This window comes from Helicoverpa zea, chromosome 1 (assembly GCF_022581195.2).
Source record: "Helicoverpa zea isolate HzStark_Cry1AcR chromosome 1, ilHelZeax1.1, whole genome shotgun sequence".
Lineage (NCBI taxonomy): Eukaryota > Metazoa > Arthropoda > Insecta > Lepidoptera > Noctuidae > Helicoverpa > Helicoverpa zea.
In genome coordinates this window covers 7,429,743-7,451,295 of record NC_061452.1, presented here as the reverse complement: position 1 = coordinate 7,451,295, position 21,553 = coordinate 7,429,743, and the positions used below count along the sequence as shown (strand labels likewise).

General features: G+C 36.0%; 1 protein-coding gene across 1 annotated transcript in view; it reads left to right on the top strand.

Annotated features, from left to right (window-relative positions):
* Positions 1 to 21,553, top strand: part of LOC124634886 (lachesin-like) — a 63,371-nt gene continuing 41,818 nt past the window's right edge. Inside the window, exon 1 of the mRNA XM_047170553.1 lies at positions 1 to 371. Within this exon, the coding sequence (XP_047026509.1) occupies positions 224 to 371 (148 nt within the window). The 5' untranslated portion in view covers positions 1 to 223. The remainder of the gene's footprint in view (positions 372 to 21,553) is intronic.

The window sequence follows — 21,553 nt, the reverse complement described above, 5'->3', positions numbered from 1 at the left end:
TCGGACGCTACGCCCGCTACGCCGCCGCCGACTCGGCCGTGCGGCACATATTTTACACGAATCTGTTATCATTTCGAACTTTGTTTCAAGAATGCAATTTTTAAAAGTTACTTTTGGATGCCTAAACTGAAGTTTTTATTGTTTTGATAACTTTCGTAAAGTTTTCAAGCTTAGTTTATTAGTGGTAGTAAGTATTTAAAAGACATTTATTTGGTGATGTGATATGGCTAGGCGACAGCACACTAGTTGCGCATGGCTGGTGGCGGGCGGCTGCGCGTGGGCATGCGCGCTGCTCGTCTCTGTCGCCGCTGAAGCACATGCTGATGTTGACACGTCCACTGGACTCGGGGACAACACACTCACCAATTCAGGTAATTGGCTTATTCCTACAGGTTCCTGAATCTTTCAATAAAACAAGAAAAATATATCCATATATTTGCAGGAGCTCAGTAGTGAAAAACTAATTATGTAATCTGGGAGCTGTTATAAAATTGATCATCATAATCAAATGAAGGCAAAAATTTTATCTTTAAAAAGCATACAAACAAGTTCTATAAGACGTGAAAATAAGTAAATATAGCAATAATAAAGAAATAAACAATTTTAAAGCATATTTTGTGGAATACTATACTTGAACCAAATAAAATCAAGTCGTATTTAAAATAATTACAACTTTATCTCACTGAGCTGTTTATGCATAACTTATCGGAGCACAATAACATAACTTATGTAGGTATAGGCACCTACTACACACAGTACATGTGTCATTCAATACACGATAACGTCTCGTCGCGTCAACGTCTCGTAACGTCACGATAAGTTTTTAGTGTGCACAGTATTTATTGTTTTCTAATATAATTAGTAAAAAAAACAGTAAAATATATGTATGTTCAAACGACAAATGGAAAGAACAACGTGTTGATAATTTTATCAAAATAAAGTTCTACATAGTGCTTTCTTCAAAATTATTTCTGTAGATTTAGGTTAAAGAAAATATTTATATGTTACAATAACGTAAATATTTTTTAACAGATAAGGAAAAGAAATAAGTACGTAACACTAGTATGACTACTGATATTATGTACTTTCTTATGTAGAAAAATTAAGATTTTAACAACTAGATATTTATATAGGTATACATATAAAGCTTGGATGTTAATTTATATACTATGTTTATTATTGTTTCAAATACATTATTATTTACAAGTTTAAAATTATAATACAGTAAGAATGTGCCTTACTACTGACCGACTATCTTGATGATAATGTGTGATCACATACCTTAAAAATTATATGTTATTAAAATACTTAACATTTTCTTAAGCCTAAGGCATCAGCAGTTTTTACGCAGGCCACAGGCCTCTCACACGGGGAATGAATTTGCGTTGGGGAGGATATTGTGCAAAATGGTGTTTAGGATTAATATCGAAGATGCGCAATGATTTGTAGGAAACAAATTATTGCACAGAATATTTATACTATTGCCATAGATTACCTTTGCCGTCAATTATGTTGACCATCTAGGGAACACCTTAAACACAACGTTTGCTCAAGGCGGTTCAAAGATTTCAGACTTAAAATCCAGATTTTTTCGAGATGGTTCTTAAAATACTCATAGAAAGTACATATTAGAAAAACCACAGTGGCCTGACCTGGAACCAAACCCGCACATTGATTTCAAGAGCAGGTGCTTGAACCTAAGATAACACATCATAGCTGTGGATATTACACTAAGTATATAAAATTGCAAATTATAGAGTTTCATACATCTTTATAGATAATGACTCGACTAGGTGCTTATTGTTATTGTAAATAAGCAGATAGGAATATTTTGATTTTATTGAAATTAAAACCGATTGCTTTAAAATGATTAAATTTAATATGGAGATTTTATATCTTCTACTTTTTGGACTTGGCTTATTTTATATTAAAGAAAATTTCTATTCCGCTTTTGATTTGTACTAGAATATAATTAAGAATAGAAAATAGTAATAATGAACTATAGGTTCCTATGTTATGCTACCTGTTTGCCCTAGGTATCCATACAAAATATAACCTATGTTACTCGACGATAGTGTACTTATCGACAGTGAAAGAATTTTCCGAAAATGGTTCAGTAGTTTTGGAGCCTTAATAACAAACAAACAAATAAAATCCTCTTTATTATAATATTACATTTATATCAGTATGGATATCATAGAACGCAATAACAAAATGAAAACGATGTAACGGTAATAACAATATTTATTAACCTTTGACTGAATATTTCTATCCAACTGAAAAACTAATATATAAACTACCTACCTATTAAAGTGGCCTATATAAAATGTATTTTAGATTCGTCATTTTATTTTTCAGGTAAAAATAAATAGACTATAGGATTTAAACCAGATATTTGACAAATAGGTAAATTATAAACGAATGTTTTTGTGTAATTATGCTATGCATTGCCAATTTTTTTCTAATGAAATGAAATAAAATAGGTACACTGTGCTAAAAAATATACTGAATATATATTTTTTTCTGTTCAATAATTCCGTTTGTTTGAGTTTGTTTTAGCGATTTTATTGATAAGTGTTATGGAGAATGGTTGAAATAATTCACTATAAAGAAAACTAAAAAAAAATAGATAATAGATTAAGTCGCTAGTTTCAGCTGAATAAGTGAATAGCTGAATAAGTGAATCAGATGGCCCAGACTATTTAGGGTACTTCTATTTAGGTATCACATTAGTGTTTCTTAGGTATGACGACACAAACTCGCACACACAACAAAATACTACTAGCTACCTAGTATTTATATTTTCCAGTTTATATAGTTTTTTATTGATTTTGCTACGAAATGATTTATTTTTCGAGAATTAATTTTATTTATGTTTTGTCAATTAGTATTAAATACGTATAACATAAGTAGGCCTAACAACCTGAATCATATGTAGTCATTATGAAGGCAATAAATAAATATATACTTAAATTAAACCATGATCTTGGCTTCACCTTTAATTTTCATTTTAATGGATAAGGTTTTTTTTTAATATTTGTGTACTGAATATTAATATTATTGATTACGTATGAGGTAACATTTGACATCTACTCACATCAACCATTTTTTTGTTGTTACCCAAAATATACTTAAATGTGGTACTTAAGTAGCTGTGTGGGCTCTCCAAATCTTCAAATACATCATTCCAATGTTTTAAGACTGACGGTGGGCGGTGTCTAAATAGAACAACACCTATTATGTACTTTGGACTTATGTACGTTTTTATCATCAAGTTGTATTTGAAGAAAATTCTAGTGAGATGACTGTTTTCTTGTGAAATATGATTTGTGAGAATTAGAGGTATAAATTGTATCGTAGACTTTTGTTACGTATGAATTTCGTTTAAATGCTTTTATAGTAAAATGTAAATTAGATAATATTTTTTTACGGTAAGATAGTTCTATTTTGGGTATGAGTTGTATAAAAATGAGAATGTTTTTTTGTTTGTTCTCAATATAACAGTAAATACATTAAAGTCTTATGCTTAGTGTGCTCAAGAAAGTAATAAATGTAATACTTAATTTGTGTTCTACGTGTGTAATCTTTATAAGTCTATTTATCTATAATGGACTTATAGGGCCTTACTACAAAAACTTTAAACCCTGTTTTACGCTTGTCTAATAAAATTTTGGCTGCAAAATGAACCATATGTCAACGTCATAATTTGACATTTTTTTAGACAAGTCTTAAACTGACGTTAAAAAGTTTTTGTGGTTAGACGGTTAAAGGTTTAATAAGATACGATTGACATTAGATACAACGGTGTATAAAATACTTAAATTCCTACTAGTAAAAATATAATTATTATCACATAAAAATGCCTATAAGTTAGCGAGGAGTTGAGTATTCCACATTCTGTGGTCTATGTTAACTTTTGCAATATTGGGGCTACGATGAGATAGATTTGTACAAAGAAACTAGATCATACCTTATTTTTTCAACAACAATTTCACAAAATTCTTAACATAGATTTTCTATTGGGTGTTAAAAACAATTACCTACTTATTATGAATTTTCCAGCTAGATAATTTTTGCAAATTGTTCTTACAAAGACCTAACCTGCATGTTTTCAAAAAAAAATATGTAACGTCAATTAATAATTTTTGATTGATAAATTTGCGCTCCGTTACATTTATTGGATATTAGCAGAGAAAAAAAAGGTTAATTTGTTGACGGATCAATTTCTAACATTATTTAAGGGGGATTTAGAACATAAATCGTGAATTGCTCATTTTATTGTACGTTAATTGTTTATTATTTTTTTTATTTTGTTTTAATTTTTCAATGTTTAATATTTATTCAATTGTTAATGATGTTTTTTGATCTTATTTCAATTTTATTTTATTGTAATCATTTTTAATTGGTCCTGAAAGTATAATTGTTTGTTTGTGCTTAATTATTAATTTTGGTAACCAAATGACTTCTTTTTAATTTTTTTTTTAATTCACAATTTAATAACCGTTTTCTTTGCATGTGGTGTTAGCCTTTAAGAAATTGTTACACGTGCTTTTATATGTATTACTCAAGTTTGTAAAAATGTAATGTGTAAACAATTGTTGGCTGACCTTAATAAAATAAATAAATAAATAAGGGTGCATAGCTACACGGTGCAAGTAGCGTGCGCATGTTGCTACAAGCATGTTAAAAACGTGCGGTTCCAGCGACTCGCGCATGTACAAAGCAAAATACTCACCCGCGTGCTCTTGTTACCTGTAATTTGTCACCTGCGCATGTTAACTTGCTCCATGTACTTGCACCGTGAAGATGCACCCTTAGAAGTAGTTAGGAAATAAACAATTACTTCGATTGTAATCCTACAACTAGCAACAGAGCTGTATTACCAGTACCTACATACTTATAAAATCCATTGCTTTATATTCGTATCATTAAAATTAACGTTTCTGCAACACATTTACAATGACATTACGTAAAATCGCGTTAATAGTTGGGCTCCTGCGTCAGATAGTCGGACATAGTGATGCCAGTAATTTGGCCAGTCATAAATTACTCGTTTAACTGAATTACGCGAGTTGAAAGCATTCCGCCGCTGTCGAATGCGGACCGTTTCCATTCCCATGCTACTCGCGAGGCCACTGATATGCAGGCATCCGATGCACTTCACAAATGAGCTTTGAATCAACGAAATTTCATTTGTGAGTCATTTGCCATCGATAACGTGTCAATCTTAATAACAATCCCGTCAGATTGTTGCGACGCAACTCAGTTACTGATGTTTGGGTGAACAGCCGCTGTGTGGTGTTGGTTATTCGGCTTGCGTATTGTCTCACAAAAACTTTTACCATGGAAAAGGATTTTTTTCATAAATTCAAAATAATGGTGAACAGTTTGGTGGTAATTAATGTCGTGGCAGGTTCTTGCATTGCAGCAGGGTGGAAATCCTGATGACGTTCAAATAATACCTAGTTGGGTTATTTTTGTTATAGGTAACTATTGCAAGTCTCAAGACTTATAGTATCAATATTATAGTGGTCCTCATATTATAGTGTGCTTTATAGTAGCAGCATTGATAGGTATGCAGGAATAGCAACTCGCTTTTGATTAATTAATGTAATTACCGAACTGAGTAAATCGGCAATTACAATTCACATCGGGAAAGAACGGATTTTAAAGCACATCGTTCATTACAAAAACTTGGCAATTAAAATAATGTGGGACGTCAGAAAAATAAATCCTGCATATTTGTTTAAACGACTTTTATTCAAACATTATGTGCATATGGGATTTTGATAGTTCACATGATTAGGTACTAGGCTCCTACTGGCTCAGATGCTTTATTTCGACGGTTTGACATGGGCGCTGAAACGCTATAAGTAGGTATAATGAAGGAATAATAAAGAATCTACATAAAATCTATCTATATGAAGAATAAAGGACTTATTCTATATAGTATCCACAATAAAATTATTAAGGATATCAAAAATAAAAAATTGGGCACTATGAAACTGACTGACTGTTTCACTGTCAAAACTGCTGGTTTTGTATGAATAAAGGTTTGCTCAATTTACATCTAAAACGGAATTTTTATAAAATCACAAGTACAAGGGACAACAATTTTCGAAGTTTTTATCTACCCACAGTAGTGCAATTCTTTTATGCATCATGAAGAACGGAAGAATGCTTTGTTGTTCTTCAGCAAAGAAAGGCATAAAGATTGCACTTTCGCGATTTGTACCCAGTCGCAAAGCGTACCCCTGACCACGGTCGGTGCAATTCGGCCGAAACGTTGGGTATAGAAAAATATATCGTACCTTTATACATGGTATTGCGTTTAAGTCCCCATTGATTATAAATAAAGAAAAGCATGTTTGTGACTTTGGTTTCTTTCTCGTGACAAGATTTATTCTTCACTGTATTATAATTGCTCACGGGATAAAATATAATTTGAGATATCATCCTACGGCATTTTTATGAATGTACTAGAATAATAATGAAATTCACTGGCAAAAATATTGCAGTGAATCGAAAAGCTTTACTGAATACAAACTTAAAGCGTGCGCTAAATATCTCAACGTCATGCAGTAACGACGTTTGAAACTAACCAGATGCAATTATTCCAGAGCCCAGAGCTCCATTCACTGAAGTTCCTCTGCCTGAACTACCGATAACGGAGAATAGTGTAACGAATTAATCAAAATTTCACCTCGGGGCCTAATATGAGTCATGATTTCTGGTGGCGAACAATGGAGGTGGAGGCGCACTCGATTCGAAGTTGAATCACTACGTACATTTGGAGAGTTCCTTTGTTACGGAACCGAGTAATGAAAGCGCTAGCTGATAATAATTTACGAACAGCAGAAGTGTCGTTGTTTAATGGCGAAAATAGGGGTCCGAGGAGCATTCCAGCGCGGGAGCGGCGAGTGGGCGAGCGCCGGCGCCGACTGACAACCGCGCCGACAGCAAACTAAAATAATTATCATCAGTGTCCCTGGCCACGGCGAGCGCTTTAATTGTTCATTTACATTTGCAACGATGATACCAGTTCCGAACTATTTCGCTCGGCGTTTATTTTACTCTCGCCGTTCCGCTGCCGTGTTATTGTTCAGAGTTAATGGTCTGAAAAATAGAAATGATTCGCAATTTGTATGATGTTATTGTTGTACGTAACTTATAGCTTTATCTGGATTTCCCTATATGTGAAGATTTATTGTTACTATTGTAACAAGCACACTTAAATTAAGTAAGTATTTTGTTATCTACATCCATTATTTTTTTCAAAGTAACCTACAGACATCCTCTAGTAGTCGATAGCGTAGCATTTTATATTAGGATTCTAATATATTGCTTTTCAGATTGGGATGTAATAGGGTTTCTTGTAGGCATTCTAACTTTAATGTAGGCACGGGCACGCATACCTCTGAGTTCGCCTGTTGTGTTAGTGTTTATTACGAAACGTAATTAAGTCACAGACGAAATATTTTGATCGTTGTTTGTATTGAAACAATAATAAAGTCAAGTTCTTGAGCCAACTCTTAGACTCGATTATGGCATAACATAAACTGTTAAGCACGTTGAACATCTCACACGCTGAATGTTTTCGCTGTGTCTAAGGGGCACATTGCTAATACAAAATGAAATTACAAGAGAAGCTCGCGGAGTCCTCCCACGGCATTAATTTGTATCAAGAATTTGTAGAGATTTAGCTTGAGCCGGGACGGAGTGTTCATCGCAGCCGGCGAGCGTTAACACTTATTAAGGGGGTGCATCCCTGCGACAGATGTAGGGGAGGGCCCGCCATTTGCGTAATGTCAGGAATGGTTACACTCGATTTAATAAAACTCCGACAGCATTTCATTCTGAAGAATTTAAGAGTCAATTCGTTTTAAACGCCACAGTAGCATAGCGAGAAAAAACCGTGAGCCGAAACGTGCCTCGAATACATTGCCAAGGCTTGGATTTCTTATCGGTAGCAATTGAGATGAGTACTTATGGCTTTTCGAGTGGCTCGGCTTCGTTTAATTTGTTGTTTCAGCGTGGAATTTTTATTAACGTCTCCCCTCACTTTACATTTTTAGGGACGTGTTCCTTATTGGCAAGTCAAGGTGAAGACAAAGTTTGGCTTCGTATTTTTATTTTTGTTTGAGCACCTCCAGTTTCCTTGCGAAGGTTGTGAATAGTAAATAGATCGATGACCACAAGGTTGTAGCATGTAGTTTGCGGTTAACCTGTTGACTCGTTGCGGTGACATTGTGTAGGTAGACTATACGTACATGTGTATGTGCCACCGATTAGTTATACCAGCTGTGGATAACTGGACCCGTTCATTAATCAAGTCAGTTAGTTTCTGGCGTTTAGTGTGTCTTGCGTTGCGTGATTCGGCTTAACATATAAACTGGTACGTTCAATCGGGTTTAGCTGAGATATCACGTTGCGGTTTATGTCTCGGCTTATCTTGATCAGAATCGTTCATCAACGTTCACACAGGGATTTTTCCTCAGGCATGATAATACGACTGCATAAAATTATAGTGCTATGCTCATTTCCCTTGCAAATACAATCACATTATGTCCAAGCTTTGTGACTGGGTTCAGAAATTAATAGCAACACAGCGCGTGTGTCGTTCGGAAAACACAAGGGGACCACTCAGCAGATGCTTATCTACACGCGCTCTCTGCCTCCGACCAAACACTGTTTCTACGTACCAATGCAAATATGTACTTATTACTTCACTTTCTCAGCTCAGTTTATACTCTGAGGTTCTTAATATTGGTCTTGAGCGGCAATATCTGCGCCAGGCAAACATTCCTTTAAGTACAGTTATTAAGTAAGTACTAATGGACTTTGGTCTGGATGCTGCGACTATACCCACATAATATGTGACCTAACACAACATGTGTGGACAAACCTGTCAAATATGTATATAATCAACTAAACTAATTTTACTACGTGTAGATAACTTGTTTTAAGAATATCCTATTTCGGCCAATAATATATTAGGGGCGGCTTTATAACATGACAAGTTGATAATCACAACTCATAAGTTTTGTAGGTGAAATAATACAGATATTCACGAGCCTAAACTTGTCCTTAACTGCACTGATACCTATGTTATAGTCAACATCATTCACACTTAGGTAGTTTGGTGTGACGTTGACATGAAAACAACAATGCAATCATCAATAAATATGTTTAAACAGTTATCCATATAAGTAGGGGTCTCTACAAGGACATTACACGAATGCTTACAGTAACATGTGGCGCGTAAATGCGACTAAACGTAATTAATGATCGATTGTACGCACGACCATAGAGAATGGTTCGCACCCTCCGCAAATCTTTACCGCTCCAAAATGGGTGTCCCCTGAGACTACAGTGCCTTTTAATTTGCCAGCATTAGGGCTGTCCCCCGTATTGCTACCGTCCTAGTCAAGATTTTTATAATTACATATTTGTGTGTACCTACGATCGATCTTCCCAATCGTATGGTTTGTTGAATTTCAAAGGATGTTAAAGTTTGCACACTACTTGTATCACTATGGGCTTTAATCATATCAAAATGTAGCAATCAAGAACCGACTTCTAAAAACATTAAAATACAAAAAAATGCCTTTAGGTGCATCTAGAAGTCAAAGTCTTGTGGATGCAACTAATATGTTTTATTTTGCTACCGATTTCTAGACCGAATTGAACTGTTTTTTTGCAACAGTGATAAACCTACATTCGAATAACGCTTAGTGTACGTCTTTCTATACATATATATGTAAGCATGTATACAGAATAATGCCGATGTATGTAATTCATCTAAAATCAGCTTTTCTTTGGGTGTTCAAGATTCACGTTGTTTTGTTCCACTTAACTTTAATAGATGGCGCTGTCAGTCACAATCTGTTAAACAGTCCAAATAAATATGTACTTCAACTGATAGATTTTTCTATAAAAAAAGTGTTATTACAACAAGTGGCAAGTACTGGCTTCGCGATATTAAGTATACCTATTTGCGAACTACTCAGAACTCACACATGTTTTTACACCTACATATATAAGTAAACTACTGCTTTATACGAGTATATAAAAAAAAAATCAGTTTTACCTTGTAGCTAACATTATTATGTAGTCCACAATAAAACCTCAGCTACATTCCGCTTTAAATATACGCCATCCACGCAGGCGGTGCGCGCGGGTGCGTGGTTTATGACGTCACGGGTGCTGAACCCGGCCCACGGCGCGTGCGAAATTCGTCCCACACAAGAACTAGTTCGCACCACGTGGATTTTTGTGAAGTATTTCGCGTTATTGTGCTCGCCTTTACCTTAAGGAAGTGCTAATAATCTCGTTTATCTGAAAAGCTGATTTTCTAAGTTGAGCACGTCATTCACTTCTATATGGATGATAGTGTTGGATGTCTTTGGAGCAGCAACGTTGCTACCCTACGGCTATTCCAAATAAATCGCACAGAAGCATAAAATGAAGTTGATTGGAATCTATATGCATAAAGTAACCGTGTCTGCCCAAATCTTGCCGTTAGCGCAGTCTTTGGGCTCAAAACGCTTTCGCTTCGATAACATCGCGAGCCTCCCCCTGTCGAATTTTTAATCGGGCCCGTTGATGTCGTTTGTCTGCCGTGGCTACCCCGGGGCCCGGAGCTCTCTTTCTGTAGCACTGGTTATTCCGCACTGCACCACACGATTCATGCCCCAACTCCCATTTAAAATTCATATAATTCCGGATCCGTAAATTAGTTTTCTCTTCACTATCACTGACGATACACAAAAAGTGATTTACATGTCATTATTTATCATAAATTCACTTTCAGTTATGATCTCTTAATGTGTAATAATCGAATTAAATTAAAATGGTTTTAGGAAAAGATTCCTTAATAACTAAATTAATCCATTAAAAGGTTTAACGTGTGTGTACTAGTGAGTGTAGTGTAACATTAGTATGTAATGATCGGCAGATGAATGCAATCATAAATGTATTTGTTGCCGAAAAGGAAAGATATCGTTATTGGTAAAGCGGCACGCGGCACTCTGGGAATATGAGAAGGCAAGTCCGGCGTAATGTTTATTTGATACAAGTAATCGCCACATGATGTATGGAAGCGATAGCGCGGCGGTCGCGCGCCGCTCACTCACCGACGACGTAAGGTTTATGATGATTATTCGATCTAAATGATGATTTATTACAGGATTAGGCAGGCACACGGTCCATTTTGTGGGGAGATTGGCTTTATTTATATTATAATGCCATCCTCACATTAAATCAGGAAGAAATCGGCTTTGTTGAATATTAATCACTGAGTTATTTGTGAAATGTTTGTAGGGGCGAAATAAAGTACCTAAATATATTTAGGTACCAATTTTTTTATTGATTGTCAAAAATGCGTATGTTCATGATTAAACAACGTTCCTTTCACAAGGTCTGCTACTTACAACTTCTTGATATGGCTTAATAAACGATTTATTTTAAAGGGTTAGGTTACTTTGAAAAGAATAAACCACCCCGAAAGGAAACAATTCAGGTAGATAGCTTCCAGGTGCACTCGTAACAAGCTTTCCTTTATTTTTTGTTAAGAAACAAAACTTTGTAATCTTGATATCGTTACCCCAAAAAGCAATTTAATATACCATCTTCTCAAGATTTAAGAATTTAATATTGGCAGCAGCTTGTTTAAATGGACGGATGTTTTTATCTTTAGCATATTTTTTTAAGTCTTAGATGATCAAATTATGATTTCATAAAAATGTGGTCTGAGATACATTGTACAATATTGTCCCTGTCAGCGACTGTTGTAAATAACATTTATTGCAAAAGACTTCCTCCCGGTGGTGGGCAACACAAAGCTAATCAAATTATAATTTCAAATTAACCTTGCTTGCAGGCGACTTTATGGCTCAACAATATAATTTAAAGAATTACGTTTAATTTGTCGACAAAAATTTTTGACTAAGTCATATTTTGTTTTGAAGTGAATTTTAGTTTTTACCACAATTAACCATGTTATAGTTTAATATACTTAGACATGTATTTTGTAAGTGACAAGGTATATATGTTTTGTGCTTTCAGTAACACACACAAGACGAGTTTGTGTTGTGCCTAAAATTAACTTAATTAACAGTGACTTCAGACTTTAAATACTGCTAAACTAAAGATCGATGTAATATCTTTGTTATTATTATACTGCATAGTTTGAGAACACAACAATGGTAATGTTTTCCATTTGCTTTGCACAAAAATACAAAATGCATAACTTCTAACTTCGGACAAAGAATAACAAAGACGCCATTTAAATTACTTTAATATAAGTTTGTTTCTTTGAATCGCGATGTTGAGGGGAAATTTTCGGAATTCGTCTTAAAACATTTCTTGCAAAGAAGCTTCCGACGTTGGCAGGAGTTAGACGGGCCTCAACATGAAGAAAGTAAAATATGAGTCTACAAATAAACTTGCAACAAACCGCACTAAATGTCGCGACCGTCCATTGAGTATTCTAGAAATAAATGGAATATTTAACATCTTCATTTTTATACTCACCTGCCCAATTCTGCTTAGCTTATGTACTTATGGAAATATAATTCGAATAGTCAAGCCTAATCTTATTAAGACTTTAGTTATGATACATTGCAATCTCATCAAATGTAAAATAAGTTATGTTTTTTTTTAAATAATATTGTTTTATATATAAAAAAGAAAACTTTAGGAAAACCTCATTGTAAACAGGTGAACTCACAGCGTTTATTTGAACTCGCTGCAGTCTATCATTCAAATACGATTTTATTAAGTCGACAGTTATTTCACTACGGTAGGAAAGCTTCTTTTATAAGATTAAAGTTACTTGATGTAGCTTAAAGAAGGCTAAGGACTTTGACCTTGAAGATGTTATTTAAAATATTTTACGATGGCACAAAATTAACATTAACTCGAGATCTTCTATTTTTTAAAGATATTTTAAATAATATAGATAATAGTCACTTGAGTCAGTATAGAAATGGTCAGGGTAAAGATTAATTTATGAAGATCGCAAACAATTTTTAATCTTGCAATGGCTTTAAAAGCCTGAGTAGGTACCTCAACCTATTTAAGAAAAGATAATTCATCATATTTGATAAATATCATTTCGAACACGCATACATAGAAGATCCCAGAAGACATTTATTAAGAATGAATGTAATAATCTAAACGATTACAATAAACGTTCGAGATGTATTCATAAAGGATCAAAAGTGCAATCGTCGATAATATAGGTAACATGCCCGGAGCGACCGTTGATTCAAAAGAAAGACAAGTAGAAAGTTTCCCGCCGAAGACATGAAATCATAGAACGATTTCTTTTACGACTTCGGTTTCAACTTCATAGCGATGAATTATGCAGAAAGGAGAGAGATTTCCTGCGATAAAAGTCGTAACACCCAAGAGTGTTCTAAAAAGAACTCTTAGAATATGATAAGGGAAACCAACATAAAATATTTAAATTTGGATTTTTTGTTAGAATTTAAGAGTACCCTAAATAAATAAATCGACATGGATTTTGAATAGCTAAATAAGTTTTGCCTAGATTTACCGACATCATTTCGTTTTGTATCTTTAGAAAAATATTGCATTACTTTTTTATGTCTTCGTCCAAACATACAGGCATGTGTGGAATTTAAAAGAAAATTCCTGGACATATCCAGCAGACGTTCGCAACATTAGCTAACATGGCTCGGTATTTTTTTAATTGGCATTGCAGCGTGGAATAGAAGCGAAAGCGAGTCCGCCACAGCTAGACGCAGGAGTGAGCGGGGTGCGCCGCGCGCGTCCTGAATACCTAATTGACTAATATTAGTTGCTCGGAGGGGAACTTGCTTCGAGGTGAGCACAAAACTTGAGACAAAGAACACGTACGGGTCTTGTAAGGGCTACTTTTTAACTTTTAATACGCGAACTTGATCCATCAGTGATGCATCAATATAAAACACAATCACTCAACTTTTGCAGATTTGAAGATCAGTTTCACTATGCAGCACATGCACAATTTATAAAATTTTATGTTTACCATACGTTTATGTTTACAAAATTTTATTTTATGTTTGTTTTTTTCTTTGAAAATATTTTTTGAGTTGCATGTAAACACGGAGGACGGAAAGTATGTGAATTTAAAAAAACGGGCTAGTGCAGATAGATAGTTGCTAATATAGTCTACCGTTCATAACTAAAATCTTATTATAATTTCTTTAAAAAGTCGTTTAAAGATTAGCTCTGGTTAAATGTCTACGGGATAAGTACTTTTCTACCTGCAGAGAACATTAAGAACTTATAAGGAAGTTGCGCGCTCACGACCGCTTCGACTTAAACTAAGCTCACAAAAGGTTGTGTATTGTATCCATTTGAAGTTGCAATAAAGCACCCAGACCGCGCACTACGAAACCACGAAGTTCACAGGCAACGTAGGTTTGAAATGAAATAAATTCCATTAGCGTAATTGGTAGCAAAAGCGAGTTATAGGCCTGTGTCTCGTTCTGTACAGCGCGCCCTATCTAGGCTTTTTTAGTCGTCGGATGCAACATTTTCATTCCACAATGACAATAGATTCATAAAAATATGATTCTTTATCTTAATTTGTCGACAATGTGGTCGTAACTTTAGAAATAAATACGGCACCAGATTTGTAAGTTGCAAAAGGCGACGCATTCTCTGAACAGTCTCAGGTTACTTTGTTATGCTAATCTTCATAATTCTTTAGGCGGAGGAAGTTTGGGGGACTTACTTTTTTGAAAATAACTTGTAATTCAGTCGTAATTTGTTACGCCGTTGAATGTTTACTTACTCGAATAAAGTTAAACCCACAGGTTTTTCAGTTTTTCTTTTACTCATATTTGGTTTTTTATATTTTAAGACAATAACATATTTTGTTAAAAGACTGGCTAATAAAATAAATACATGTTTATATAATAGTAATTATAAACTCAACAATCAACACACCTTGTACCTGAAACTATCCTGACAGTTTTGTAAAGCTCCTGCCTTGTTCAAATTAACGAAGAAAACTTCTCGATCAAGTCCGTCTACCTGAAAACACAAAGTAAACTCCGTGCCTTCGCAACTTATCCATTAACTTAAGTAGAATCTGTAGACAGCATGGGAGAGAATAGTGCCTCCGCCATCGTGTTACAGATAGTTTGAGCGTTAAACGAAATTTATGATATTAGATTGATTGGTTGGCAGGTTACTTACAAGGTCTATGTTCTTCAGTTTTGTGAATGTTAACTATTTTATATTATTATATTCTGCTGTCTTGTAATTTATCATGTGAAAAAGTCAATATGAAAAGAATTGCTTTATGTCGGCGTAGAATCACGAGTCACCCTTTACATTATCGTGCTGTCACGCGGTGCCCGATCAAGCGTGAATGTTTTCAAATTGCTAATGTATTTCTCGTTAAATTTTATATGCTAATTTAAAAATAGATTTCGTATAAAATCACTGAAGAGTTTTCTTTTCGGACGGTTAACCCGGCTGAGAAAGTCGTACCGTGTTCTCTAAAAAATCTTCATTAATTTACGAAACTTCCGACAATTTCCTTTTGACTCGAGACCCGAAAATGAAAAATTATTTCTTGAATTTTTACTTCACTTAAAATCTGCACAACGTTGTAGTCGACGACCGCTTTATTATTTATGACAAGGAACACGAAACTCATCTCGAGTTATAAACTTCTTGGAATTTCTCCTGAAGTAATACAGAGCTATTATTATGATGTCCCCACAAAAAATATTCTCTGTGTAGCGGGGCCAGGGTCGGGGGTGACTGCCGGCCGGGCGTCGCGCGGCTCCAGTCCCGCAGTACAGTTCAAGGGGGACAGACGTCTGACACGTCTAGCATCGGCCGTCATCTCTAGACAATGTTATCGGAATCTTTGTTAATCAAATAAATGGATTCTAATATTTTTGTGTTTTAATGGCTAGAAAATATTAAAACAAAAATCGTATTATAGTAGTAGAAACAATTTGCAATATTATTTTTTGTAATTGAAAGGCACACTTTTATTTTGTATACCTGTAAGTAAATACATAGCAAATCTGAGTAATATAAAAGCAGTGGTTAAAGCCAAATCGATTCGCTTAGATCAGTGCAGAGACGTGTGAACAGAGGATTTGGAAGTGTGCTCTATGTGGTGATCTTTTTACGACTATTCGACAACCGTAAACTTTTATCGCATTCCTTATCCGGAAAACACTGCATGCTAAGTTACGACACTTCTGTGAGATCGCCTAATTTTTAATAGCTTTCCAGAGTAAAAGTTAAAAATATGCGATTCATGAATACTTTTGCTTTATGGCACCATGATAAATGTGATAAGATGAATTAAGTAATTTTCTTTAATAGTTTTTTATGTTGTACTTGTCACATACCACCGCTAATCCCATTGATTTTTATATGTGTATTATCTTGGATTATATAAGGTAATAATAACAACCCAACATGGTTCTTATGAAACAAATAAGACAGATTACATCAGTTCACACCATACGAACGTAAGGCGCCGTTGTAAGACCAGAATTACGCCGAGTCATGAATTAAGGAGTAGGTGGATAGGTCAAATTATAATGAAGGTGCGACCTAACCCTTTAAGGAAACCGAATCTTGGGAATAGACCAATTACACGAATTTTTTGAACAAGCAAGTTATTTATTCGAGCAGATGTTATCCTCAAAAGCTCACATATTTTTATGTTTCTCAACTCCGATGTACAGAACAGTTACCTATACAAAAGGAATACATACGGCTTAAATGGCTTACGACAATAAAAAAGTTTTTGTGATGTTTTTCTTCCAAACCACTTAACAAGCTTGGCGCACGTAGACATGTTTGTGTCTTGCTTGCATTATGACACCGTGGTGCTATAAGATTTAGAGGGGGCAAAAGTGAGGAGACGCGCCGGCGCCAGACACGTTGCGTACTTTGTCATAACTACCGTACACAGTTAACTGAAAGTGTTCTAATGTCTAATGGAACTATCTGATTCCTGCACCAATGTTGATATTTCCTGCTTCGCGGAGTTTAAAGGTCGGTCACAAATTAAGAGAACATGTTTCTTTTTAAAACGGGATTCATGCAAGAATTAATAATTAATAATAGTTATCAAGATATCTGTACCGACTTTCCACTAAAAGTTGTATATATGTATAATAATAGCTAATAAAAGCTGCATTCTTCAAAGTGCTAGTGGTAATCAAATTCTATAGAAGGATATAATATAAAATAGTTACGCCATAAGGTTTGCATCGAATATCCCTCTACATAAAGTTATTGTATCTAGGACTGAGAGAAAACATGACGCGGAAGATGTAAGGTAAAACTTAGATAAAGCTTATGTTTCACTGTTCATAGTATCTTGCGATATAAGCAATGACATCTTAATTGAAAACTGGTTCGAGTTGCGAACTGTTTGGATCAAACATTAATTACACTAACCTATTGTTATAAAGAAACCTCATAGAGCAATTGAATATAGTTTGAATAATAAAGTATCGGCACAGACGTCGAGTTGGGAAGTAAGAGGCGAAGTTCGCCTATTCACTCATTACAGCAGCGACCTCTTGTTGCAGGTTGTTGTCATAAAGTTAAACTTACGTACTTCCTCTATTTGAAAAATAAACTTTTAATAAGCCCCGACGACATAACATGCTTTGTTTAAGCTCTCCACTGAAACTGTAAGTAGGATCTTACAATTTAAATTAGTAGCTATAGTTCGGCCATTCAGAGAATGCGTTCCTGACACGTCGCGATTGAACTGACGACGTAACTACATTCATTGATTATTGATATAATAATGTTGTTTTAATGCTCCTCAATTGTTAAAACGGTAAACAACCAGCAAAAATATTTTTATCGTAACTGCAACGCCATTGCAAAGTTACGTCGTCAGTTCAATCGCGACGTGTCAGGAACGCATTCTCTGAATGGCCGAACTATAGTTGGTTACACTAATTATCATAAGAGCTTCAAAGTTTATGATATTACAGAAGTTGTTTGTTTTAGGGTAAAAACACGGCTAATTTTTGTGTAACGATGAAAAACGCACAAGTTAACATAGTGAAACTGAGTTAAGAAGCACGCAGCGGGCGATGTCTCAGGCCGGCGTAATATACGCTAACGGTCCGGGACAAGACAAATGTGTTTTCTCTCGCTTGCTATTAGAAGCTTTCCGCTGGCTCCGCTCTCATGCGCCCCCTGGATCTTGATTGAAATCGGTAGCTTATTATTGGATTTTTAGACGATGTGACAACAACGTTTATGTCCAATTATTTGCTTTCGTGGTGTTGTATGTCATCTGGTAATTTTGGAATATCAGACTTACATTTATGTAGACTCATAGTTGCAAAAAATCGACATTTATTTAGAGAACATTTAATTTATAAAACAACGATATTTTTACGTTTTACACAAACAACCAGCGAAATAACAAATACGGGGCCGCAGAATAAGTAGTGGTACAGTTTAGGCCGCGTTTCCATTGACGCGGAGCGGGGCGGAGAGGAGCTTAGCGGTGCACAAATTGACCAATGACTATGCTTGAAATCTCCGCTCCGCTTCAATGGAAACAGTACGAGCGGGGTGGAGCAGAGCTGAGCGAATATTCATACATCGAGGCGGTGCAGTGCGGAGGACAGCGAGCATTGGGGTGCAGAGCGGAGGACAGCGGGGCGGCACGGAGCGGTGCGGAGCGGGGCGGTGCGTGACTCGCGTGCAGTGTGTCAGTTGTCCTCGTTACGTCACTAGGTGCATTCAAAATCTTCATCGCTCTTCTCCGCCCAGCTGCGCTCCTCTCCGCTCCTCTCCGCCCCTCTCCGCCCAGCTCCGCTTCAGTGGAAACACTGACCACTTTTCACCGCTCTTCTCCGCCCCTCTCCGCCCAGCTCCGCGTCAATGGAAACGCGGCCCTGTTGCAAAAAGCTGGTTAGGATTGTGTGCTTGTTTCTGTCTGCCATGTAAAACCTTATGTATTAAGTTTTTGGCAAAGTGTGATCTTAGTGTTTTCTTGGTTATTGTAGGGGTTGAGTCTAACCAAGATATTTATATTTTTATTGTTTACGTATTGAGTTACATTATTGTAACTTAATATGAAGTAGTTGTGATCAGCGAGTAGCGTCAGCAGGAACGTTAGTATTTCAGAGACCGGTAACTAAAATGGTTAGACAGATATAATATAAAGACAAGGGTGGCAGCATTCACGTCGCAGCTAGTTAGCAGCGCAAACTGGCTCGTCGTCGGCGTTCGCGCAAATTCAATTTGTCTCGAATGTTCTGTGAGTGTGGAGCCGAAGCGCGCCGTACGACCGGCGACCGGCGACCAACTCACTGTATACGTTCCCTTCCATTACTGTCACACTATTTGTCTATAGACGTAAGTTGCTAAATTACGACCATCTGACAAGATAAAATCTTAGGAAAATGTGAAAAAGTTTTCGTAGTCCGCTGTAGCCGGGCCGTTTTTAGTGCTTTTTTAGAATCGGTCGCTGATGTACAGCTATTGGTAGAGTTTGGTTTCAAAATATAGTTTTATTTTCATCGATAGTAACATTATTATGTAGAAATATCTATTGCTGTGGCATTCACAATGACCACTGTCTCAGCTTGTACCAGAAACAGTGTTTGGATTGTGTGCGCGTGGGTTCACTCATAATTTTAATAGGTTTTAGCAGGCGCAGCGGCGTGGCGGCGGTACAATTTACAATAACATTACATAACAAAATGCTCGCTCGGCAAGGGTGTGAGTATAACATTGTAGCATGACTTGTGCGTTTTATCGAGTGTTGGCGAGATTAATGGCGGCTCGTCGCACGCTCGCGGCAATTACACGCGCAATGTGGCAGCCCGGCTGGCATCATGGTTTTGTTGCGTTCATCAGCCGAATGAACGTCGCTGAAATGACGCAGCCGACACCGAACTGCGCCACATTTGCTTTACGATACTCAATAACGCGACAAATTCTCTGCGGACGATGAGCAGATTGTCTACGAGTAAATGCAGAGTTATTTCGTGTTCGCCGTGTCTGGTTTTTGCCTCTTATTTATTCAGTGGAATGGCTTCCTATTTGATATTTGGCTGCGACTCAAATATTTTCAATGTTAATAAATATATAATTTTATCTTCCACACAATTCTTTGCCGCACCAGCTTGTCGTTATATTTCGACAAAAACTGAACATGTCGGTATGACATGATAAATGTATTCATTAGGAATGCAAATTTATATAATAATTTCCTTCTAGTAGCCACGCTCTCATACATATGAAATACTCATTCATAAAATATTCAAAATGGTTTCACGCTCCTTAATTATCTGTGTTTGTACGTCGGCGAAAAGTTTCACATGTTTGAGCTATGCTATACTTTGCTTAACCATATCTTTTACGTGGTTTTATCAAATTGAGTAGCAATATCATTCGTGCTTTTGTTAAAAGAGAAGAACTCTAACATTATTTATTTTTTTCTTGTAACAATTATTTTATTGCACATCGTATAATTAAAACCAAACAAACGTGTGTGCTGTGAGCGGTTAAATCAAATACATAATTACGTCTAAAGTAAAATAAATAACAATTATTACACGTACGTTTCTAGTGACACTCGTTTCTACAAAATGAAATGTTAACATAATTAACACGTACTAAAAGCCAACAGACAACTACAACTTTTTGTAGTGATTGCTCAGCAGAACAGCAATTTTCCGTGGACACAAGTACATAACGAATGTTTGCACAAGTTCCGACGGTAATGCAGCGGCGGCGTGTGACAAGGCTCTGACCCGCGCTGCGAGCCACACAATGACAGCGTAGCCAACACAACCCACTGCTAATATCCACCATTTCCAAGTACAATTAAAAACAGGGTCATATGGCGTGCGCCTTTATTACAACCAAAGTGAATATTAACGGTTTGCAGAGTGGACATCATAAGTTTTTTATTATGCAGAATTATTTTATTACAAAAAAGATCACTTAAGAACCATGCAAGTTCTGATGTCATATTTCGAGCTACTAATATTACGTGTTCAAATAATAGCTACCACTTATTTGCTACGCAGCTACGAGGTAGTATCGGTGTCGTAGCGGTGTGTAGCTCGTAGCCCCGTAGCACGTGCCGGCTAGTCGCGTCAGTTGTGCGTTGCAATTACTCGCTAAATGACGTGCAACCACTAATCTTGTTTGCTTGAACTTTTGTCACTCTGTGACCCGTCTCGAATTTCGCTCGCTTTAGGGACCAGCTATTTGATCTCTTATAGATGAACATGTGCATCCAATAAACCGAATTATCTTTATGTGTAAGGTGATTTAGGTAACATGTCGTTATATTATTATTGGAAGGTTTCAAATAAATTGACGTATAGGGGAACTTTTTATTGTAGTAGTCAACATGTTGAAGAACCGTTAAAAATAAAATAATTTCACCCCAAAAATGTAACATTAACACATAAAGTCAGCCGTACCTACATGTTGTATGTAGGTACTTATTTTATTTTTTATGGTCTGACCCGTCAATTACGGTTAGTAAAAGAGTCAGTAGCAAAGT